The sequence below is a fragment of the Stylophora pistillata genome, chromosome 3, assembly GCF_964205215.1.
Source record: "Stylophora pistillata chromosome 3, jaStyPist1.2, whole genome shotgun sequence".
NCBI lineage: Eukaryota > Metazoa > Cnidaria > Anthozoa > Scleractinia > Pocilloporidae > Stylophora > Stylophora pistillata.
In genome coordinates this window covers 47,530,067-47,554,370 of record NC_142521.1, presented here as the reverse complement: position 1 = coordinate 47,554,370, position 24,304 = coordinate 47,530,067, and the positions used below count along the sequence as shown (strand labels likewise).

General features: G+C 38.9%; 4 protein-coding genes and 3 long non-coding RNA genes across 7 annotated transcripts in view; 4 read left to right on the top strand and 3 right to left on the bottom strand.

Annotated features, from left to right (window-relative positions):
* The first annotated feature begins 3,841 nt into the window (after positions 1 to 3,841).
* LOC148736512 (melatonin receptor type 1B-B-like) lies at positions 3,842 to 5,622 on the top strand. The gene has a single exon (XM_088754072.1). The coding sequence runs from the start codon at positions 3,972 to 3,974 to the stop codon at positions 5,028 to 5,030; it is 1,059 nt and encodes a 352-aa protein (XP_088610198.1). The 5' UTR covers positions 3,842 to 3,971; the 3' UTR covers positions 5,031 to 5,622.
* Positions 5,623 to 7,091: 1,469 nt separating this feature from the next.
* Positions 7,092 to 10,543, bottom strand: LOC111347429 (uncharacterized). Its single transcript, XR_002696522.2, has 3 exons — positions 9,039 to 10,543; positions 8,836 to 8,941; positions 7,092 to 8,379 (listed from the first exon to the last, which is right to left on the bottom strand). It is a non-coding gene; the product is annotated as an uncharacterized LOC111347429 (long non-coding RNA).
* Positions 10,544 to 10,651: 108 nt separating this feature from the next.
* Positions 10,652 to 13,330, top strand: LOC111347428 (uncharacterized). The gene is made up of 3 exons (XR_002696521.2): positions 10,652 to 10,903; positions 12,536 to 12,613; positions 12,913 to 13,330. It is a non-coding gene; the product is annotated as an uncharacterized LOC111347428 (long non-coding RNA).
* A 3,334-nt stretch (positions 13,331 to 16,664) lies between these two features.
* LOC148736506 (uncharacterized) overlaps positions 16,665 to 24,304 on the top strand; it is a 69,754-nt gene continuing 62,114 nt past the window's right edge. Inside the window, exon 1 of the mRNA XM_088754074.1 lies at positions 16,665 to 16,739. The gene's annotated coding sequence lies outside the window, so the exon portion shown is untranslated. The remainder of the gene's footprint in view (positions 16,740 to 24,304) is intronic.
* LOC148736511 (uncharacterized) lies at positions 16,748 to 19,508 on the top strand. The gene is made up of 2 exons (XR_015998945.1): positions 16,748 to 18,125; positions 18,892 to 19,508. It is a non-coding gene; the product is annotated as an uncharacterized LOC148736511 (long non-coding RNA).
* LOC148736510 (uncharacterized) lies at positions 19,854 to 21,493 on the bottom strand. The gene is made up of 2 exons (XM_088751545.1): positions 21,439 to 21,493; positions 19,854 to 21,383 (listed from the first exon to the last, which is right to left on the bottom strand). Exons 1-2 carry the CDS (start codon positions 21,491 to 21,493, stop codon positions 20,212 to 20,214), a joined length of 1,227 nt encoding a protein of 408 aa, XP_088607671.1. The 3' UTR covers positions 19,854 to 20,211.
* Positions 22,644 to 24,023, bottom strand: LOC148736509 (P2X purinoceptor 7-like). Its single transcript, XM_088754073.1, has 2 exons — positions 23,800 to 24,023; positions 22,644 to 23,402 (listed from the first exon to the last, which is right to left on the bottom strand). Exons 1-2 carry the CDS (start codon positions 24,000 to 24,002, stop codon positions 22,985 to 22,987), a joined length of 621 nt encoding a protein of 206 aa, XP_088610199.1. The 5' UTR covers positions 24,003 to 24,023; the 3' UTR covers positions 22,644 to 22,984.

The window sequence follows — 24,304 nt, the reverse complement described above, 5'->3', positions numbered from 1 at the left end:
TTTTTTGAAAATATTTCATTTTCGATGCAGTGGATCTCTTGTGCACAGCTGGAAACATATTTAAAATGGACCAGCCGATTTATTGACCAGGAAAAGAGGTTCCGAATTCAACACTAACCTTCTTCCCAGGGTATATAATCCTGTAGTCAATTTCTGCTCCTTTTCCCCATACATTTTCTTAAAATTCCCTCAGAGATCATTTTGATATTTGATAAATACAGGGAGATCCCAATGGAGAGTCATTGAGTTTTCTGCATTTAAAGTGGCTGAGCACAGTTGTTGATACCTGAGTTTCTTTCACCATTTTCTCTAAAACCCTTGATCTCTCGGTCACTAAAACTGGCAGCAAGCAAGTTAACAACACAAACTTTGTTTTTTGATAGTTAAGCTTACTATGTGCCGTTGCCATGGCTACATGAATAGATATAAACAGGCAATTAAAATCGGCTTTTTTTCTTTGTAGAAAATCTAGCCATTAGATTTTCTTTATAATTTGTATACAACGAGCTTGTAATGATACTCACAAGTTAACACCATTTTGCTGGCAATTTAACTGAGAGATCTTTAATTATCCCTTGTTGAAGGTTCACTCGATTATCTAGAATTTCCTTTGTTTAAAATCAATTTTTTTTAATACTCCAGTTACTTATTTCCTGGAGTGTGTGGTTCTCAAGAAATAGGCATATTTCCGAGAAAGCAATTTTCCATTCAATCGCGATTTTTTGACGTAGTACGCATGCGCTGCATTTAACTAGGTTCTTTCGGTAACGACGAAAAAGCTGAGAATTGCTAAGTTCTTTGCACCGTTAACTTTTCTAACATATCTTTGTAATTAAAGATTAAAGCCCTCAATACACAGCACCAACTATAAAGATAAATAGCACAGATAGTGCGGGTACGTGTTGAGTAAATAAAATGACCGCTCTGTTGATGGTATGTTTGTTTTTTGCAATCCCTGTGCGCGCGCTGAGTTGCATCAGCAAAAGCGCGCGCAAAAACTGTGTTCAGCTACCTTAAAGGGGAACTGAACCCTGAAAACGAACCATCTTTAAATTGCAGCTTATAGTTCAAATAGCAATGTTCGAGGGTTTTATTCAGTCTTTGGGCCCAACTTCGCATCGGAAAAATAGTTTAAAGTAGTATTTTGGCCTCGTAGTACGGCGGCTCAGAAAAGTGGTGTCACCGGTCATTTTAGCTCGCTCTTACGTCACTGATGGGGAAGAAAGATAACAAACCCGTACTCTTCCTACAGAAATTTGGTTTGGTTATGGAGTTATCCAAGTTGCGTGACCTGTAATGGGGATTAACTACGAGTATGAAATTTTTCTTAAGTTGGTTCCCCACCACTGACGTCATAAACGACCGCTGCTGACCTATTTTGAGCCGACGGTCTTACAGCCCCAAAAGCGGGAAAAAGGCAACTTCAAATCACTGTGAAATGTTCAGGAGGCAACCGTGGACGATACTCCTACTCTTGTACGTTGGATCAGCGATGATCTGATCGGCCCAAAATAACGAAAATGAAATATAAATATAGAGGCAAGACCGATACAACGTAGATAAGTAGATTTTAAGACGGAGCACTATATTTCGACTGGCCAAACCAGCCTTCTTCAGGTGCAGTGGGAATTAACAGAGAATTGGGGTGATGCTTCATAGATAGCTGTATGATGTAACAGCGGAAATATGTAAAACTAATTTGATTGACAATGAGATAACAATAAAAATAGAAATAGTGAGCAAAAATAGAGATGAAGTAAGGTAAATTGGATAAATAACTAGAAACTAATACATTTCTTCGCGAGCGTTAAGGCCATCTGGATAAATAGTGTTGCCTCTTGAAATTAAAAAAGCTCCCTGGCCTTGCGTATCGAGTCTCTCTTGGAAAACACTTTTTCGATGGCGATTAGCTCCATGTCGTGAGCAGAGTGGTTAGGAGAGGAAATGAAGTGTTCTGCCGCTGTAGTAGGTTTAGATTTAGAGTTAGGTTTAGCAATGGTACGGCGGTGTTCATTAAAACGGTCTTTTAAACGTCGTTTAGTTTCTCCTATGTATTGTAAGTTACAGCGGTTACACTGAATTCAGTAGATAAGGTTTTTAGTGTCACAGGTCAAGTGAGATTTAATGGGACGCGTTTCGCTGGTAGAAAAAAAGGTATAGTTAGTAAGACCGTCAGAAATGTAGGGGCAAGTAGCGCAGTTTCTACCTCAACGGAAAGAGCCGGGGGGGAGTTGAGGATGGGGAAGTGGTAGAATTAGAGGGGAGTTTGGCTGTTACTAATGTGTCGCGAAGGTTGGGAGAGCGTCTGAAGGCGACAACTGGCAGCTGAGGAAAAGCTTTTTTGCAGCGGTTAGAAGACTGCAGTAGATGCCAGTGTTTTTTGATGATGTTGGAGATGTGAGGAAGCGACGGATTAAAAGTAGTTATAAATGGAATACGGTTAGGATTTTTTACGTCTTTAGTTTGTAAGGTGAGTGTGCGGGAGATGTCAGCGGCGCATTGTATTTGTTTGGTGACGAATTTATGGCTGTAACCTCGTTTGAGAAGGTATGAGGTAAGTTGAGCGGCGCGAGTCTCAAAAGCTTTATCTGTAGAACAGATACGTCGTAGGCGGAGTGCTAGACTGAACGGAATAACTTTTTTGGTACGTAATGGATGGCAAGAAGAGTGCAATAGATACATATGTTTGTCTGTGGGTTTGGTATAGAGGTCAGTTGAGATATTACCGTCGGTGGTTAAAGAGACACTTACGTCAAGGAAAGCCACATTAGTGGAAGAGTGTGAGATGGTGAATTTGATGGTGGGGTAGATATTGTTAAGATAATCGACGAAAATTTTTAGGTTATCTAAACCTTCGGTCCAGACCATAAAGATATCGTCGATGTATCTAAACCAAGTGTGGGGTTTACATGGGGCATTTTTCAAAGCGTTAGCTTCGAATTTTCTCGTAAAAAACAAGAAGTGAACGAAAATGAATATCGACACCTTATCTTACTCCTCTAAAGCTAACTAAAAATGAATGCAAGCAATATACCAATTTTAGGCTTCAGTTCCCCATTAAATCAAGTAGGAATGGCCGCCATCTTGTATTTCAGTGAAATGCGATACACCGCTGACTCAAACCCACAGGCTCGAAATGTCCCCGATTTCTGGTGATGTGCTTTCGTTTTGTGCTTGTGTTCGCAGCAACGCCTTAGAACCGAGAAACAAGACATAAAGAAACCAGTTAATACATAAAGCACGAACAGCGTGGACAATCAGACTACAAGCAGTCCCTCCTTTTCGGTCCATCGCGTGAGTAAAAAAAATCGGACCCTACTTTCCGTGCGCCTCCCTCCCAGAGTTCTACGCGGCACGCTAATTAGTCTTGCGATTATTTGCAGAAAATTTAAATAACTTTTCCATGAACGGTTTCCGATGGTGGCTGCTCTGTAAGGCGAAAAGCAAATACGAGAGTCCGCCGCAAGCTAAATGAACGGCAGGGAGAGGTTTTGCAGGCGGCGATGGACTGCCGCAACAAGCTCTTGATGAAGCCTCTCATTTGATCCCTCGATTTAACCCATCCGTTCCTTTAAAGTTAAAAAAAAAACAGTGAGAAACTCCATAAAATTTTGCATTTTTATGAGGGAATTTATTTCAAGACAGTGGTATTTTTCGCAAATGTTGTCATTTAAGGACTTTAAGGCGTGGTCTAATCCCTATCTGCTGTTATTTATGTAGACAGCCCTGTAGCCGTAGGACCAGAGAACTAAATGCATATGAATGAAGTTCATCATCGGTCCCCACAATAAATTGTCAACTTAATTTACATTTCTCAATCCTTGACTAACAGATAATTGCTTTTTGTCGCTTTCATATTTTTCCCCTTGCGATGGGAGATATAAGTATTAAAAAAAAAAGAAGATATAAAAACATCTGTGCAAGGAACTACACAGTTATAAAGGAGTAACTCTGAACCTAGCGAAAATAAGATGTTTCTCCCAGACGAAGACATGAATTTCACTTCCGTGCTGCACCCTGTCAACAACGAACCCCATTATGTCTGCGATACAGCTACTTTGCATGCGTTGAAACCAGATGCGTTGTCCACCGATGTCCAATCCGTGCTAGTTTTCACAACAGTTATCCTACTGGTGTCTCTACACTTTACAATCTTACTGAATCTTGTTGTAATAATAGCAGTGAACTCCACGCTTGATCTTCGAACGACGTCAAACATTCTGCTGGCGGGTTTAGCAACGACGGATCTCTTGGCAGCTTTGATAATTCAGCCGTGTTTTATTACGATGGAAGTGTATTTCATTCAAGGAAGAAGTGTTGCTGAGTTTTGCGCGCTAGAGAAAGTTTCGGGGATCTTATTCACCATGTTCAGCTGCACTTCTCTGTTTCATGTGGTACTGATAAGCTTGGAAAGATTTTTGGCAATAAAACATCCCTTTTTCTACGAAAAATATTCCTCTAATAAGATTTCGATAATCACTTCTGCGATAGCGTGGATAGTAGCCTTTATTCCTGCACTCAAGGATTTTACAGACTTTGAAGATGATTCTGTATCAATTGTATTTCTTGATGTTCTTTCAGTATGTAGTCTTCTAGTAATTGTTGTATGCCATGTTTCTATTTATATAGAGGTTAGACGCTATGAAAAACAAATTGCTTCTCAGCAAGTCTCACTGGAAGCCAGGGAAATATTCGAGAAGGAAAGGAAAGCGTTAAAGACAACGACGTCAATTATTCTAACTGTTTTCTTTTGTAACTTTATTTCGATAGCATTTTCTTTTTCCTTAGACTATGTGACTGAATTTAATGTCGCCCACATCCTTTTCTTTTTAGCTTTTACATTAGCTTTGCTCAATTCTTTGATGAATCCTTTGATCTACGCAGCGAGGAACAAGCGATTCCGACTGGTATTTGTCCACCTGCTGTTACGAAAACGAGTTCAACAAACAGAAGAGATGGAAATACGAGTAATTTGTTGTAGAAGTACCACTGATAGGCTACTAGCAGGCGATACGCAAGAATTGCCATGACAACGAGATGGTGAACTCGCTCCATAATTCTTCGTCTGTCTGTCTCTCTATAATTAGGGTGATGAGAATTATGACGTCAGCCGGTACTTATGTTGACAGCATTCATAAATGAAATAGAAGCCCTTTACAACATTAAAGCATGAAGAAAGTTATTTCCTCCATCAAAAATTTTCGCGAGTTTCCGCTAAGAGGGCAAAAGACGTCTCAACCTAGATATGAATACGATTCTTTATCCCTACAATTCAACTGTGTTTTGGAAAAATAATAACACCAAGTAAAGCATGGCCCCCTCCATTGAATTGCTAGTAACGTTATCAGTTATTTATCTGCATTTTATCCAGATCTAAGCTTTTTTTACCATGCTGGTGAGTTCAGAATATATAATGTGCAACGGAAAGTTAATCGAAATAACAATTTTAACTAAACATCTTGTCTATCAGAAGTCAGACAATAAACAAAGAACTTGCGGAGGTCGTGAGACTAAGTCAACCAGTCGCGCCGGAAAAAACACATGCTATTTTCTCGCTAAACTTGGCGGTGAGTACATAAATTCATTTTGAATAAAAGATGTTAATCACCTGTTTCAACTGAATCAGCTTCACTGGTTGATGAAAGAAAAGTAAGAAACAAAAAACAAAGCAAACATGAAAAAGTAGAATACTACAAAGCGATACTTACAGGAATTACCCTCAAAATTCTGTCCGAAAATTAATGTGAAAAGAAAAAGAATAGTTTGACAACCTCGACAACTGTTTGATTTTTAATTTTAATTCTTAAGATCGTAATTTTTTTAGCGTGCATTTCCAACTTATTAGCATTTTCAATTTAAAGTTTTTCCTGGTTGTTAAAATGTGAAAATTGCTGTTTAGCAAAACTGGTTGTCAACGTTGGCTTTGTAAATAACTACGTTGGCTTTGTAAATATTAACTCGAGTTATGCTTATTAATGCACTCGCATTTCTCAAAGGATGTTAAAAATTTTCTTTAAGACGACTAAGAAGATTAAGTTTACTGAAAAAAGCGAAAAAGTAAAGAACATCATGCTTAATCCAAGTCCGTAAGGAACTTTTTACATACCATAAACTGCCGCCTCTAAGCTCCCCCACTAAGACGCCCCACTGGTTATAGGCCCACCTACCGCTGATCTAAAGAAAGTAAATCCAATTATAAGTTCCCCCTCTCCCAGGTATAAGCCCCCCCCCCCCCTGGCCTTTTTCCGTTTTGAAAGGTAGGAACTCTGTACTACTTCTTAAAAGAAGATTTGAAATTTATTATGGAACAACACATTAGTTGCATCTTTTACAGTCAAACTAAGTGAAGCGTACCCCCCAAGGTTACATTAATGAATTGATCATTTGGATATTGAACCCGCCAGTCGTTTCAAGAATGCAATAATGTATTGATTATTTGATTATTGAACCCGCTAGCCGTTTCACGAATGCAATAATGAATTGATTATTTGAATATTGAACCCGATGGCCGTATCCGTTTTGAAAACGCGCGGATCATTGTTCAAATTAGAAGTCCATTTCTGAAGTCCTATAGGATTGTTCTATTTGACGAGGAATCCTGAAAATGAACAAACTGCACTGTAAAAACACTGCGAAAACAGTCCATCACAAATATTAACGAAATAAAAAAAGTCTTGCGATGGCTTCGCCCGTAAACTATTTTTTTCGACCATGAATACACACAAGAATTTCTACAAGTTCGTCAAGATGTAAATATACGATAAAAGCTCTCGATTACATTCCATTTACAACATTTACAAGAAGTCCTACACAACACTCGAACTCACCTTTCCTCCCATGTCTGACGCCATGTTGAAATAGTTCCGATCCATCATCACGTGTGCGCATAATCCAATCAGAAATGGACTTCTGATTTGAACAATGATCCGCGCCTTTTCAAAACGAACACGGTAATCGGGTTCAGTATTCAAATAATCAATCCATTATTGCATTCTTGAAACGCTTAGCGGTTTCCATGTTCAAATATTCAATTCGTTATTGCGCTCCTGAAACGATTATTGGGTTCAATATTCAAATAATCAAATCATTAATGTAATCCTGAGGGGTACGCTTCACTTAGTTTGATTGTAATTATAAGCTCTTTATATAACTAAAAAAATCGTAAAATACCATAAAGTAACTTTTTAATGCTTTAAAAACCAGTAAGATTAAACGGCAAAACCTTTCTACCGAAATTTACACTGTTCTCATTTTCATTGCGATCGTTTTACTGATTTCACTGCCTTTCACAGTTTTACTCAATGACTTCGAACTAACTGTGGTAAAAACCGTTCGTCGTCTTCAAACGAAATCTAGCTTGCCTAGTGGTAACTAACTTCGCATTCGGTGTCGCTCTTCAACCCCTCATGGCTACAACTGAGATCTATCTCCTTCGTGGAATTCGTGCGAAAAATGTGATCGATGTATGTAACATCAACAGTATCGTGGAAAACCTGTTCGATGTTCTTATTGGTGCGTCCCTGCTTTATTAGGTGTTGATAAGCTTGAGACGTTGTTTTGCGATAAAACACGTACGCGTTACGACAATCATATCACTGGCGCTAAGATCGTTATTGCCTCTGCTATTGCTTGGGTGATACTTTAACATCCACGGTACTGAGATCTTTTAATATCCTTAGATCTTTTAATATCCTTGCATCGAGGAGCAAACAGTTTCGAGTAGCATTTGGTCAACTGCTACTTCGTAAAACCACCGAAGAGGCTGAAGCGATAGAAATGCATGTTTTTCACCCCATAAATAATGTAAATGTGGTTCTGTAGCTGTAAGGTTAAGAATCCCCCTCAAGGTTTCTCTCCAAAATTTAAAGAGTAAAAAGTAAGATAAGAAAAATACAAATCTCCCGCGCTCAGCTTAAACACTTTTTAACTTTATTGATATCCTCAAGTAGAACCAATGAACTGTCGGCTCAGTAGACAGCTCTATATAATATTATACAAGATCTTCGTTCAAAAAACCATTTCCTCTCAATTTTCAGGCTCGCTTTCAGCAGCAGAAAAAAACGTTTTGCTATTGCAGTCCTTCCACTTTCATTTCTCCGTTTACTTTATAGCGTTTTTGCGGGGTGGGAGGTACACATGTCGCGATACTTCGTTAGCACGTTTACACATATCGTCGATAGAAATATGCGTTCGAGATGTCCGACGTTATTGTCGAGTCACACTGACCAGGGAAATTGAAGTCATGTTGAGCAGTAAGTGGAATTAAACTGTTTTGATGTGGAATGTACGACTTCCATTGTCAAGGAAATTATGATTTGTCAACATCTATGTCTTTCGGAGTAGGCTTAGGTAAATTCTGCCGAAACTGGTCATCAGCGACTTGAAGAAAAGAAAAGAAATTGTATTGTATTGTATTGTATTGTAATCTTTATTTAGACACGATCAATTCATCAGCCTATAAAAATACATATCACATACGCTAAGAAAGATCGAGAGATCGCTCTAATGCTAAGTTTCAGGGACCAACGAAGACACGAAGTTGGAGAGAATTTGCTGATTGACTGCCGTGAAATGGTGGAGGAGATAGGAAAGAGATATTCAAAGCTAGACAAAATAGACTAGACGTTTAGATTTATGCCAGCCACCTTCAGCTACAGCAGAAAGAACCTTTTCACTTGTAAAATGTTCCTTTTTATTTATTTATTTGCCACAAAACGTTAAAAGCAAGAAATTCACAATTTAATAGTTACAGAAGAATTTCAATATCACATTTATTTACAAAGCTGTCAATAACTAGAATTGAAACTAGAACTATAATTAAGAAGAGTTTCTCACCCGTGCAGGCGCAGTGGTATGCTGCCTTGGTTTGGTAGACCGGTATCTGTTTTAAGCCTTATTAAAAAATCACACCTTGGACTACGTCTACGAAAGCCACGGTCACCTAAAAACAGATTGCAATAGGGACATCCTTGATCCAAATATGAGTTATCTCTGTTTTTTACTGGATTTTACGTAACTAAACTTGGGAATGAACTTACTGTTTGCCTTCGTTTTGTGCTTGTGTTCGCAGCCATGCCTCAGAACGGAGAAATAAGACGAACATTTACCACATTACTGAATAATCGAAATAGCTACGTTAATTCTAATTATGTATTGTTTAGCTAGTAACGAAGCTTCCCGAGGCGAAAAGTGAAAGAAATGGTATGTAATGAATGCGTCAAACAAAATAATGTACTTACGTTTCATAGACAACGCGCAGTTCGCTGCTTTCACTTCCGCGCGTTGAGAGGACGGCTGCCCTCCAAAATGCGACACTTCAAGCGTAAGTAGCGGTCGCCTCCGTCGTCGAAAAAATAATAATCTGAATTGCTAAACGCCCCCTCGATACCGTCTTGGAACTTAGGCTTTGGAGTTCGGTAGATTACGTCAAATGTAAGCCGGCAATAAACTCAAAAGCAAATGGAAAATGGAAGCCGCTTTATTATGTTCACTTTTGTCTCTGTACTTGGTTCCTCATTCCTCGAGTGCGGAACATGGACTGAACCAGTCAAGCGTGAAAAATACTTCCGCTCTCCATCAACATGATATTACACTTACCAGGATACTGTTCTTGCTGCAACATTGCTACTGAAACGGTCTCAGAACGTACGTAGGAGTTTAAATGGATGCGAGCCAGCCTTCTTCAGAATAGATAATTGAATAAATGAATAATGAATAAACAAATGAAACTGAAGCAAGAAGGGGCCATATAATCATTGTTTATAGCATTTCCGGTACATTTTGGTAAATCACATTCTCAGTTGTAGCTGCTTGAAAGTGGTTGCGTCAAATCGTTAGAGATCACGCGATGCACTGTTTTAAATTCAGAAATTATCTGAATGTCACTGCTTTCGCCTTTCAAGACTTTAATCATAGTAAGAACGATTCACAAACCGCTGCTAACGTAACGGTTGACTAATAGCTTGAGTTTAATAAAACCGCTTTTGTGCAGTAAGTAGACGTTCTATTTTCTTTTTTCACGGCTGGTTGGTCAAGTCTGAGTTCCGGTGTTCACCAGTTTTTAAAATTTTATTACATCGGTCAACTAAACTTATCGATAACAATTCTGAATTTTCTATTGTTAATGATCAGATGTGCCATTTTGCCGGGCCCGGAAAAAAAAATCGTCCGCGTTGTTCCTTCAAAAACGGTCATTGCTTCTTGTCAGGGTTAATCAGAAATGAACAGGATGTGATGTGGTGGCTAATTCAAAGAAACACTCTCTGTTTAATATTGCATTTACAGTTGGTTATTTTTGTATCAGTATTTGCGCGATACCAATAAAATTTTCTTTGTCGCCTTCTCCATATCCAGCTCAAGCCCTCCTTCAACTCCTTCCTCTTTCTTAATCTTCCAACATTCTAACACTCATTGTAGCCATTAAAAATATGGTCGAGTTAAATTGTGCGAAATCATACGATCTGCCATGAATGAGAAAGTATGCCAATATCGTAGTTTTTTCCGTCTTTCAAGAACTTAGTCGTTCTAAGATCGAGTCCAAAACCGACAACAACACAATGATCGATTGATAGCAACAGTTTTTTTTTCATTGCGTCATGTATCAGCATCAGCGTGATACCAACAAAATGTTATTTCCTTGCCTTCTCCCTATTCATCTCAACTCCTTGCTTTCTTCATCTTTTAACATTAATTCTAACATCTATTGGAGGAGTAATGTAGGAGTACGACAAAACCGCTCTGGGCAGTAGGTCGATGTTTGTTTCACGGCTGGTTGGTTTGAGTTCCGGTGTTCAACAGAATCAGGAATATACTTTAACGAAGATAATATATAAACATGCACTTGCTCTACAATTAATCAGCAGAGTTGTTGTCAGTGGATGTACTCTGAAGAGATCAAGAACTGGTAAGATATTTGATAAATTTGTTGCGTGTTTGTTTACCCTCCACTCTTTTTTATGAAGACATATTTCATGAGCGTCGATGCAAAAATTGACCGCGAAGTAAAGAACATGCTGAGAATCTACTTAGACGGAGATTAAGAGATCAAGCATTTTTACTCGTTTGCATCGAGTCAAAACAGAGAGAAATAAGTAACAGTATGATCTTACATCGAGTTGACAGAGCTGTTTGTCGAAATATAGCAAATTTAACTTGAAATTTAATTAAAGTGAAGGGGTCAGGCGATTATCCATGAGTTGTCGTTTTTAATTTTTCAAGAGCATGGTGCAGTAAGATAAATTCGTCGCCAAAGCAAATGTACAACGATTGAGGGACATAACAAAGTAAAGATACGTACGGTACTTTAATTTTAGCCTCAGCTTCCACTTTGGCAATAGGCCATTTTACAGTTGTGTACTTAGTTGCCAAGCCTTTGATCCAGAGTGAGGCTGAAGGTGACCTTGTTGTGTTAGAGACCTGTATCTAATTAGCATGATAACAAAGTGATTTACATTCAAAAGGGAGCAAGATTTGTATCACAAGAAGGTCACCCCTAGCCTCACTCCCGTTAAAAAGCTTAGCAACCAAGTACACAACTGTATAATAGACTGTTGTCTTTTCGTCGGTCTCAAATCAGTTTGCAAATCAAAGTAATACGGTAGATTCGTGGAGAAAACTAATACAACGTTTGAGGAACATAGAATAGAAAAGACTCGGTATACGGGAATTTCAACCTCAGTTACAACATTAGTCGTTCTTTTCAATAATCAGGAAAGCGTATCTTGAGTTTCCCGGTAACAGAATGCAGAAGGGAATTCATTCACTGCAGAAAGTTAGTTCAGCTGCAACATTAGTCGTTCTTTTCAATAATCAGGAAAGCGTATCTTGAGTTTCCCGGTAACAGAATGCAGAAGGGAATTCATTCACTGCAGAAAGTTAGTTCAGCTGCAACATTAGTCGTTCTTTTCAATAATCAGGAAAGCGTATCTTGAGTTTCCCGGTAACAGAATGCAGAAGGGAATTCATTCACTGCAGAAAGTTAGTTCAGCTGCAACATTAGTCGTTCTTTTCAATAATCAGGAAAGCGTATCTTGAGTTTCCCGGTAACAGAATGCAGAAGGGAATTCATTCACTGCAGAAAGTTAGTTCAGCGCGTGATTCGCGTGCTTTGATTCTGCATGAAATGGAACGGCTTGTTAGTTTGTTTATTTCATTTTGTATATTGATTTGTTTTCTCATTGTGTAATTATAACAATGTACTCTGATATGAAAAGCGGCTTTAATATTTTTTCTCGGAATGCAATTTTTACGCCCTAAGGCCTCGTGCAATTATGTTGATCTTTGGAAAAATGAAACTACACGCGCTTTATAATTGCAAATCGTAATCGAAATCATGTGATCATGAAATCTGTGCAAAATTTCTATTATTGTTTTACCTCCCCTTGAGAGCGGGAGCCCGGGAAAGGCTAATATGCGTATGAGCTAGGGCCTGTAGCTGCCCAGAGAGCAAACCACTCCAGCGCCAAGATCAGCCGTTCTAGTCAAAGTCACGGTAAAGATCTCAATAGTTCATTTTGTTTTTTTTTTTTTTTTATAGAATATGGAAGATAAAATGGGTCTTGGCAGATGCTAAAGGTCTATCATCTTCGGTCAACCATTTCAAGATGAACCCCAGGTATACGAAAGCGTGGGTGGGGGATAACCTTTTCAGAAATTCTTAAATTGGAAAGAGCGAGCTAACAAAGAATGGCAATCGAGTCTGCCGGATTATTGCTGCCATATCTTGACAACTGCTTATAGGAGCCACTTGCTTATGTGACGTAGCTATTGTCCGCTGATTCATAGCCCGGAAGAGGCTGAACATATTACTGATGTAAAGGGCTTGTGGCTGTATACGGAACGTACCATTCCGGCAGCAAATCGGCTCTTTTGGTCCACGTAGAAAAGGTAACAGTTTATTTTGTGTTCTGCTAGGCTGATTCCCAGGTTGATCGTGACAAATCCGAAACCAGAGAAGAACAGAAATGGTGCACTTTCGAAAACGACACCAAGTATACAGTGATGATTACTGATAAGGATGGGACCCGACCCTTGAAACCTGGAAAATCAACAACGAACGTCGGCATCCCTGGCTTTGAGATGATTCTTGTCCTGAAGCTACCGAAGAAAGACGCGAAGATAGAATTTCCCTTGAGTGGATTTAATAACTCCAGGCAGAAAATTAGTCAGATCTTTGCAAATGAAATCAATCAGAATTAACTCAAGCAGTGTTGAACTGTGGTCAGTGCAAGTAAAAAAATATTGCCATGACTTCTTCAACTCGTGAATCAATAAAAGCAGAGTTTCTCAATGGCAAATAATGCCAGAATGGAACGGCTTGTTAGTTTGTTTATTTCATTTTGTATATTGATTTGTTTTCTCATTGTGTAATTATAACATTGTACTCTGATGTTAAACTATGTAATAGCGAAAATCGAAGAATCTTGGTGACGAAGGACTAAACGTCAAATTGCAAAGTGCTCTGACTGCCTTTCTTTTTCTGCCGGTTAACTTTACATCAAAGTTTCAACTTAACCTTTAACTCCAGAGCCTTTAGGAACTCTTGAGATGGTAGAATTTTGCGTTTCGAACACAATTAAACCTGTCGCCTAAACTTGTTACTTTTTCTGATACTCGGAATGTTGTAAGCCAGAACACTTAGTTCACTTTCTCATCATCATCAGATTGTTATCGCGTATAGAGTTGGTTCTAAAATTAACAACTGACAAATCTAAAAGGTGCAATATGGTGGTTGATGTTTTGAAATATAGTTCAAGTATCGCTAATTCGAATTCTATCTCAATTTCATCCGTAAAAAAAAAATCAAAGGGCAGTGTAAACATCATTTGAATAAAGGCTGATAGTTTCGAAAGAAACTGTTTGGGGCTACGTCGGTGGGAGTAACGAAATAATTTGGATATATCAACAAAGTTGAAATGGTAAATTGCAAAAGCTGACGTTTCGAGCGTTAGCCCTTCGTCATCATTTGGTCGAGTTGTTCTTACGAATTTTCCCGACAATGAGGAGCTGGCTCTTGATTCTATGATATTTTTTTCTAAACAATATCAAGACTTGACCAGGATCTTGTAGGTTACGATGCCAAGAAAATCACGAAACGACGAGAAGCCTACCTTTTAAATCAGTTCTAAACAATGCAAAAAAGTTACAGGTGAATGCGATAAGCGAGTCAGATTGTGAAGAACATGTTTTTAAGATCGATCCGATTCCGAAACACTTTCTTTTTGATCAAGTTGGGTTTACGCTTTCGCAAGCAGTGTTTACTTTTGTGTTGAAAATATCATACGAAATGCAAGGAAAAGAACTTAATATAATTTTACACTGCCGAAACAAACGTACGAAAAGGACTACGAAATATTACATGTATTTTAAATTTGGTCGAGAACTTCTGTTAGTATTGTCACCATCTGTTACCACATTCTTGGCTGTAATCATAAATATGACAAGTTGCACTGAGATAAAGAGTACAAGTGTTTTAAACTGATTGAAAATACTGTTCCCAATAGTTGACCAACACCAGAGTTCAACTGAAGGTTTCGTTACGTTCTATCTTCGTCACACAACCTTTCAGCTAATGCATTTTGTTTTTCTACTACCCGAATAAAAGAATACAAAAAAATATAAGATCTCACATACTATTCTCGTTATAGCTTTGATCTGAAATGCAAAAAAAAGAATTATCAAAAACTACACAATTATGTTTCGAGGACATTTCAAGTAAGGAAACGCTGTTCAAATTGCCCATATTTTACATAATTAAGAATTAACTATCAAAATCGTTGATGCTTTCTTTATCTGTCGTTTTATCTTTCTTTATCTCGCCAACAGGCGGAAATGTTGAACAATTCACATGAAATTTATTTTTTTTCGTTTCCATAGTTTTCTTCCAAAGATTAGCCATTCGAGGATTCTTAACACTCTGATTCAGTTTACTCAAAATGTTTATGTGGCTGTGTCAAGGTTTCCTTGCGCTAAGATTCAAATCAATTAGTGTTTAGAAATCAATTTTCATTAATCTGGTATGGAATAAATGCTCGAAAAAAGAAGTAAATATTGTCTTAGCAGCCAATGAAACCAAACTAAGTGTTGTGCATATTGTTACAATGTGCAGGTTGTAGAGACACGAAGCTTTCGATTATTCACATTACTCACATTAGCCAATACAGCGCTGACACTTTCCTTTCAACCTTGGACACAAGAAAGAAATATGAGAAAATATTTTAGTGTCTAACAGATGATGTAGATGGACTGCTATGGCAACTATCTGTCCGTGCGTTCATTTCAATATGGCGGCCATTTGGGCTAATTACGGTTTTATACAATTTCAGAGTTCTTTTTCTGTCACCAGTCGTAAATGAAAGTGAGGTTTTCATATGTATTCATACTGTTGGGACAATTTGATTTTGATGTCAACAGATATTAAAACCAGTGATTTGGTAAATGTTAAACACGAAGGCGTGCTATATAAGGAAGTCTACCCTGGGAAGACCTAGGCTAATTTGTCACTAACCGTTGACGTGTGCGGGTTAAATTTAAATGCTGGCAGACGAACAAAAGGAGCTAATGAGATATCTATTGTTTACTTCCACCAGCATGGTGGCATGAGGTAACGCGCAAACCACCTACTTCGATCTCAAATTTACCGCCACAAATAAAGACAGTTTCCATTGGAGAGAGGAAATAGAAATCTCAAAAATTCTTGTATTGGGATGAAGATATAAAACAATTTTGAGGAATGCGCCCGCTGCTCACTGCTTTGGAGTAGCTGTAGCTCAAGCTGACTTGACTCTAAGAGTTCTACATCACACGAAGGTTGATTGACAAATGGTCCAGTGTGACCTAGGCTCCTTTTATAGCGCGCCTTCGTGATCTCGCATGATTTGGCTCAACCATTTTGAAGCAACTACAACTGAGAATTGAAGATAAATACTGAGAGTAAGGAGATGGGTAGGAGAGAGTTATCGCGTCATATTCCATACTAACTTCCTGTTCTTTTGTGATTTACCAAATTTTTACCGGAAATGCGATAAACAATGATTGCCCGCCCCTTTCTCGCTTCATGTTCATTTGTTTATTAAAAAATCCGCTCCTCATCAAAATGACATCACACTTGCCCAGAGACTGTTCTTCCTGCAGCATTGCCACTGAAACAGTCTCAGAACTTAAGCGCAGGAGTTGAAATGGACTCGAGCCAGCTCCCCTCAGAATAGCTAATTGAAGAAATGAACAAAAAATAAACAAACGAACTGAAGCAAGTAGAAGTAGGAAATCATCGTTTGACGCATTTCCGGTAAATGCACAGGAAAGTATCATGGAATATCACGCGATAGCTCTCTCATACCCGTCTACTCACTCTTTCTTTATCTTCAACTCCTAATTATAGTTGCTTCAAAATGTTTGAGAGATCACGCGATGCACTGTAAATATTTGAATATCACTGCTTCCGCCTTTCAAGACTTTAATTTCAATGAGAACGAATCACTAACTGACAATAACTCAACGGTTGACCCATAGCTTGAGTGTAATAAAACCGCGCTTTTGTGCACAGGTAGCCCCAGCTCACTACAAGAAAAGCGGACGTGACTCTTACCGTGTTGCGCAACGTTTTATATTTATAAAAGTTTTTATGGGATGTTATCGGTTTGCCTTAAAAGAGAGACCTGCATTTGTTCCACAATCAGCCGAGAGATCAGCAGATTTGTTGTCAGCCTAGAGATACACTGAGGAGACCAAGGACTGGTAAGGTATTTGAAAACTTTTATTGCCTGTTTATTTTCTTAACTTCACACCACCCTCACTCTTTTGTTATGAGGACATGTTTCATGAAGGTCCACGCTAAAATTGACCGCGAAGCAAAGAACATGCTGAGAACCTACTGAGACCGAGATTAAGAAATCAATCATTTTTTCTCGAGCTAAAACATGGAGAAGTAAGTAACAGTATGATCTTACATTGAGTTGACATCGAGCTGTTTGTCGAAATACTGCAAATTTAAACGAAGTGAAGACATGACGAGCTTTGCCCACCGAAAAAAATTATGCAAATTAGGCTAAGCCGGATCTGAGTTCCGCCTGGCAATTATTAACTGTAAGAGAAGATCTCAGTTCGCGTCCACAGCACGTTCAAGGTGTTGCGGATGAAGTTTCTGTATTTACTTTTTGGCACTTTTCGGCGTCAAAATTGCATAGTTTGGGTAACCCAAAACCCTTAAGCTGACCTTTCTTGTCATAACACAAATGTTTTCCAGAAAGGGACACGCGGTAATGTCGGTGTCACTCGTGTGCAGGCATTTTTCCAGGTAAAACCCTCGCGTGGAATCAACTCATGTTTACTTTAACGCTCCTTTTATGCGCACAATGTGAGCCAAAGCATTTTACAGTTAAACGTAAAGATCAAAATATTTTCTTCTAAGGATGATAAATGATCGACGCTGAACTAAATTATACGTTGAAGAAAATGCAAAACAGCATAACATGCAAAAGAACAAATTTGGAAAAATACGAAGTTACGGAAACCATGAAAATCTTCGATTTTTAAGAAAGGAAATTTTTATAATTCCAAGCCAAGTAAGCTTTTCCAGTGTTTCTTTCTTTAAGTTTGTGTAGAGCGGGGCCTTTGTTTTATAAACCGTAAAACTTAGTGACAAGTCGAAAGGGTTTGCTCTTGGTTATGATACCAAAGAGTAGAGGGACAGCACGGTGATCTTCCAGGTGTTTGATCATCGTCGCCGCTCGTAGCGTACTTCGCTACTTAGGTGAGCGAAATCGACGTTCTTCTGTGTGAAAGACCTCCTTACAATGAAAAGCGGTCGATTGTGCTTTTTCAGTAGCGGCTTTAACGCTCTTCCATATTCAGCGCTTATCCTAAACATGGCATCTCTAGCTATCTACAAGACACGCTGCGATGTATTATTCGTCCATGTTCAACACAACAACTGCGCTACTGAGATAGAGAATCGAAAGATCACATTGTTGCGCTCGAGGCAGAGTGCGCTACGTTTGCCAAGTTCTACAATGGACAACAGATCGTACGGGCTCCCGCAAGAGTAAGGACAAGGTCTGTCAGTTACAAGCAATGGATAAGTGGAATTGTAGAAAGTTTTAATTCGTCCCTGCACCCAAAAGCCGATGGTGTGTAATTTTGCTCTTTTCCGTTCTTCACACACTCGAATAGCTGTTAAAATTAAATCTAATTGCGGGTTGTGCAGTCAAAATGCAACGTCGCCCAATATGGTTTTTAGTTAAACCAGCGTCTTGTGAGACGCTTCCACCAAAATAATTTAGAAGAGAACAACAGCGCTAGCGCTAACCGATTTAATATATTCTCAAGAACATGTCAAAGTCTATTAAAACGCAGAAATTAAAAATAGTAAGAATTGGTGGTTCATGTCAAAAATCATTAAAGAACAGTTCTCAGTTTGGCTCGATAGTGCTGTCACTTTGCACAAGCTGTTCATAGTGACTTAATTACTCGTTACTTTCAGTATTTGTTCGAGCTTTTCTTCGACTAAATAGGGGACATACAAGAAATCGCAATTCACCTCTAAAATAAAAATAATAACAAACTCTTCTTCCAATTGGACACCAGATATGACTGCGTAGTAATAATTGCGTACTACGCCAAGTTGCAGTGTGAGAAAAATAACGAGTGAGGAAAATAATTAAGTGCTGTACAGCGTAATTTTTAACATAGATTACCCAGCTAAAAGACTGCTTGACTTAGATATTTATGATAATATAGGAAGGTCTCCAAGGAATACTAATAACCCGGCGTGTAATTTTGTGATTGACAAAATCTGATAACTCAGGTTTATGTTTGAAAGGGCAAATCATTTAGTACATTTCACTCCAGAAGTAAATAATCTCTTAACTTTCGTAATTATTATTTTGGTTTCAGGCAAATGGTGTCGAGTTGAAAGATACTAAGTTCCTGAAACATACATCCAAGCTTTGTTAGCAGGCATGCCGAATGCTTTTATAAGCAGTGCGAGGGAAAAAATACATTTGCGGCCCCCTGTATGGAGAGAAAAATCCAAAGTTTTTTTTATTACAGGGATGGTAGAGTGAATGATGTTATTTCTGGTCTGAGTCATCAAAGTTCTGTACAATTAGAGTTAAAGAAAAGCCATCTGGGGAATATGGAGGTTGCTGCAAGTAGTAGTTGTAAAACTCTCAACAAGCTTTGCAGGCGACAAAGGAAAGAGCAATTTTGGGGCAAGAAATTAAGCACGATTCTCACCCAGTAAGCTAAACTGGTTGTTGGAAATTGAGAGGGACGAGTGACCAGAGAATTTGAAGTAATCTGGTGGCCTGATCTTTTCTCAGGCACTAGAAATGGGAAACTGACCTTGCGATTTTATGTTCCTAAAGTGATACTTCGATTTCAATGATGTGTAGTACACAGTCTATTGACTTGTTCGTCATGTTTCCATAAATTTAGTAGCTGTTTCTTGGCAGTTTTTGTAAGTTTGTTTTAAAAAACGATAAAATGTGTTTTGCATTTAGAGGAACAAACTTGTCTGTAGAAGGCTAAGATTAAACCCTGAATACAGCAAAATGACCCTGTAATGTTAATGCAAGTCATGTCTAGCTGGGCGCACTATACTCTGATGGCCTTCATTCTGTTGTAACCAAATTCAGAGGTTAAAAAAACACCTGGAGAAACTCTTAGAGGGATAATATCTGTGGACTTTCACCATTTCTATGGTCATCAGGAATGACAGAATAAAGCAGTAACTGTTCACAAAAGCCTTAATTCACTTAACTGAAAGAACAATGAGTTGGAGGGAACTAGATCATTTTTTCCCAAGCATCTCTAATAATTCATTATGAAAATAATAATAACATTGACAACGATAATAATGATAATAATTAAACAATAATCTTTATTCACTATAATCACTTAAAGTGTTTACAAAAATGAAATGATGAAATGCTTAAAAATCGAAAACAAATGCGTCAAAATGTCCAGTAAAAATCCCAGAAAAAGCTCATGGATACACACTACTTATAATAATTATAATGATGATCATAATTAAGGTATAAATATTACAAAACAAGTTTAAAAAGTCTCTAACTGAGAGAAAAGTTTTGAATCTCTTCGGTATTAACTTAATAATAACAATAGATTTTTCCTTAAAAAATATTTCACAAAAAGCAGTTCTCTAAAAAAATTAAAAGTTCAGTAAACTAAGCTACATACTAAAAAATTGACTACTTAAATTCTGGCTCGCGCACTTTCCGATGTAATGTCAGTGTCAGATATATTGGCTACTCTTCTCTTTCTCCTGGTTCCTCTGAGACACAGCAAAGCTGAACGTAGAATGGCAAAGGATATCTTTGCCCTTATCCAAGATATGGTTGTCGTGTAGTCATCTCCTTTCTTTAAAGCAAGTAACTCTGCGAGGCGGCTATGGAATCTCTTGCATTCATCGGCCATTCCACCTGTACTTGTAAAAACTAATGGTGTGAATGTCGCTTGCTCCACTTCCAAAACCCGCCTGCTGTATTGCCTCTTCTTCTCGTTTTCATGTAGTTGGAATATCTGTTTCGGAGACAGTTCTCGATACGAATCTGCGTTTGGTTGACACACCCAAACATCAAAGAACGCAGATTGTTGTCTGTCCCAAAACCCGCGAGCGTGGATATCTAGTCGAGCATCGGGCGCTCTGTTTGCGCCTCTGTTTAGCTCTTCCCCAGTGATTTCCTGAAGAACTGGTTCTGTCTCTACGTCAGTGCAAACCATGCGCAACATTTCCGCTTCTAGATCCCTAATCTCATTATGCCTTTGAATGATCAGCCCACCATGCCGGCAGACCATAGCATGATCAACGGTAAAAAAGTCCCCACATGTGCACATGGCAGGTAGGTCAGCGATCTCCCAGTCATACCTTAATTTAATTGCATCTCTAAATTCTCTTTTGTTCAAATTAAAATTCATCTCCTTTATCGGGATCACTGTCAACCAATTGGAGGCCCCTTTCTCCGCAGCCAGCTCTACCGCGCGTTCAGTTTTGCTAGACAAGGATTCCCTCACTTGCTCACACTGCCTCTTGAACAATTCATCTTTTTCTCTTCGTGCATTCGCTTGCAGGGTCTTAATTTCCGTCTCATCTGGTGGCTCTTGGGCTTGCTTGATAATTTGCCGCACAAGAGGGCCTGTGATCTTAACAGACGCCTCATACTCTTGTGATGCGGTTCTGGCTGGATTGATTAGCCCTAGCCCGCCTAAGCGAACTGGGAGTTCTAAAAGATCCCGTTCTTCCTGTGTGGTAGCATGCTCGGTGATAGCCGGCACAAGCAAATCCGCTATGGCACGCTCTAGCGGTTCGAGAAAAGGGGCTAAGCCTGGCAGAGTTCTTAAGCGATATGTCCAAAAGTACTTGTTCCCTGTTATTCATGAGGCATGGGAAGCTGAAAGTAGGAGGCAAATGGAGATTCTTACTGCCAGGGGTGTTGTAAATCTTAATGGCGAGGGTCGCTGTGACAGTCCAGGCCATTCTGCAAATTATGGCACTTACACTTTTATGGATGAGGACACTGGTAATGTGGTGGCATCTCAGGTGGTTCAGGTCACTGAGGTCACATCTTCTAATACAATGGAGAAAGAAGGATTTACAAGGTGCATAGAAATGCTGGAAGGAAAAGATATCACCATCAGTAGGATTGCAACAGATCGCCATGTCTCTATCACCAGTTCCATGGCCAAAGATCACCCAAACATCAAACACCAATATGATGTGTGGCATCTCTCCAAGTGGGTGGTAAAGAAGCTGACTCATAAGGCAAATGAAAGGGGATGTGAGGGCCTCTCACCATGGATACAATCAATCTCAAACCACCTATGGTGGTCTGCTGCAACCTGCAATGGTAATGTTTTGGCTCTTGAAGAAAAATGGAAGTCACTCTTAAATCACATCTGTAATAAGCACATCTGGTCAGGAAATACTCATTTCCACCAATGCTGTCATCAACAAATTTCTCCCTCTGAAGCCAAGAAGGTCTGTTGGCTTAAGCCAAACAGTCAAGCTTTCTTAGCTTTAGAGGAAGTGGTCCTAAACACTAAATTGTTGAAGGATATTGCTAAGATTACTGACTTCTGCCACACAGGTAGATTAGAGGTATATCACTCCATGATGCTTAAGTATTGCCCTAAACGTGAGCATTTCTCATACCAGGGCATGGTTGCCAGGACCCAGCTTGCTGCTATTGACAATAATCACAACACTGGCCGTAGAAAAGCTGTAATAAAGTCTGGAGCACAGTAAGGCCTGGCACGCTACAAACTTTGCTTTCCCAAGGCAAACAAGCGATGGGTTGTAAAACCCGTAACTGAAAAGAAATCCTACGAATATTTGAGAGATTTACTCGCTCAGGTTGTTCAACGATGTGAAGCGGGAAACAGAATTGCTCAACCAATACCTGTTCTTTTACTAAGAAATATAGCCGCAGAGCTAACACCTCCGAAGGCAGACATCATTGATAACCATTGTTCAAGATTTAACAGGTAAATTAAAAGCCACAAAGAATGTGTTTGTTTGGTGACTTAGCTCAAAGTGATTCTCATATATGTTCAAATTTTCTGTTTAAAAACTATATATTAAAGACATACTAGTTTACAGTTGTCAGAAGGAACCCGGAGGTTGTTCATAGAAGTAGGAGAAACTAGATAGCTCTTCTTTAATAATCAATTCACTGATTTACTTTAGGTTATTGAATACAATACAATATTCTATCACAAATCTCTATAGTTGAGAGAAGCACTTGTGTTCATCATTGGCAATTATATTTAAAGAAAAATTAATGAACTAACAAATGGAGCATATCACAAACAGAGTATTGGAAGGAGTAATGCAAAAAATAACTAATTTTCTTATTCTGTAATCAGGCCTTTGTAGAAGGGTTCAATGGATTGTAAAATATATTATTGTACAGCTCTGTACATCATGTCACTGCTTTAGTTTATAAGTAAGATAAAACTTTTCATCAAATCATTCGTCAGCATATCGAAAACCTTCAAAGGCAAACTCTTCTTTTGGGCCTGGTGGAGGATAAAAGTTTCGTATACATATAACTGCACATGATGGTAGAACTACCCTGATTTCCTTGCCCAGTATTCCCCAGCACCACCGAGCCAGCTGTTTGTAGGCAATATGTCGAAATAATTTATGTTCAGGGCCATCGTATGGATCTTTGTACTGTTGCTTGTACTGATCCCAGGCAGTCTGTAGGACCCACCTGTTTATGCAAACTGGATGAAAACCTGGATGCTGCGTAATGCATTTTGGTTCCTCTTGACATTCACCACTAGTTACTGCCGCAATAATTTTATTTTTCACTGCCGTTATTTCCTGACAGCAATTACAGGCCTCCACTCTTCCCATAACCTGGCACTTCTCACACGTACACCTAGATTTTAGAAAATGCTCCGCGGTTAAAAAAAAAACTAAACTGACGCTGTCTCAGGGAATGAAATTTGTGTTTAGGCTCTTGGATTACATATTTTTATTGGTATGGACAGTGTATAAAGTATTCACTTACTTTTTGGGATCCTACCGCTTAGATCTTGTCAGTACTATTACAATCTTGACCTCGAAAGCGACACTGAAAGCTTTGAATCGTAGACACACTGCATGAGATGAATGGTCTACTTAGTCGTACTGCAGGGCCAAATAAAACAAGATACCAGAAAAAAGGGTACACACCTGAGTTAAGTATCTTTTATTCGTTCTCTTATTGTACGAATAAACTGAAAGCAGTACATGCACATTATCGTATGAAAACACCGCAGTCGCATGTTACATACCAAGCAGAATTTTCCAGTCGCGGATTTTTGTTTTCCTCCTCGCTTTCCTCGCCCGAAATGCTCTCGTTATCGCTCACGCTTTTATCTGAGTTCCTGCGTGGCTCAAACTGATAAGGCTGAATGGAAAAGCTATTCGTAGCACTTTCTTCGTCGTTAAAACTATCGTTAATAGGGGCAGACTCGGATAAATCCATATTTCGCATACACTAAACAAGTCCACACCTTCGAGTCTGGCCAGGATCATATTTCTTGACGATTTGACGTCACACGAATACACGCTGACCAATTCTGAGCAGGCAGTTAGCTTTCAAGATGGCGGAATTCTAATCGCGTTTTCGCTCTCACTTCAGAAAACATAACTAGGTTAAAACGAACGGCTAGCAAAAAAGGTTATCAGAAATCGAAACAGAAAAAGCAGGCCAATAATGCAAAATTAGTTCACAAATACCCCTGCGTTCCCCTTTAACCAACGCTTTAATTGTGTGTTTGTATAGTTCTCTGGGTC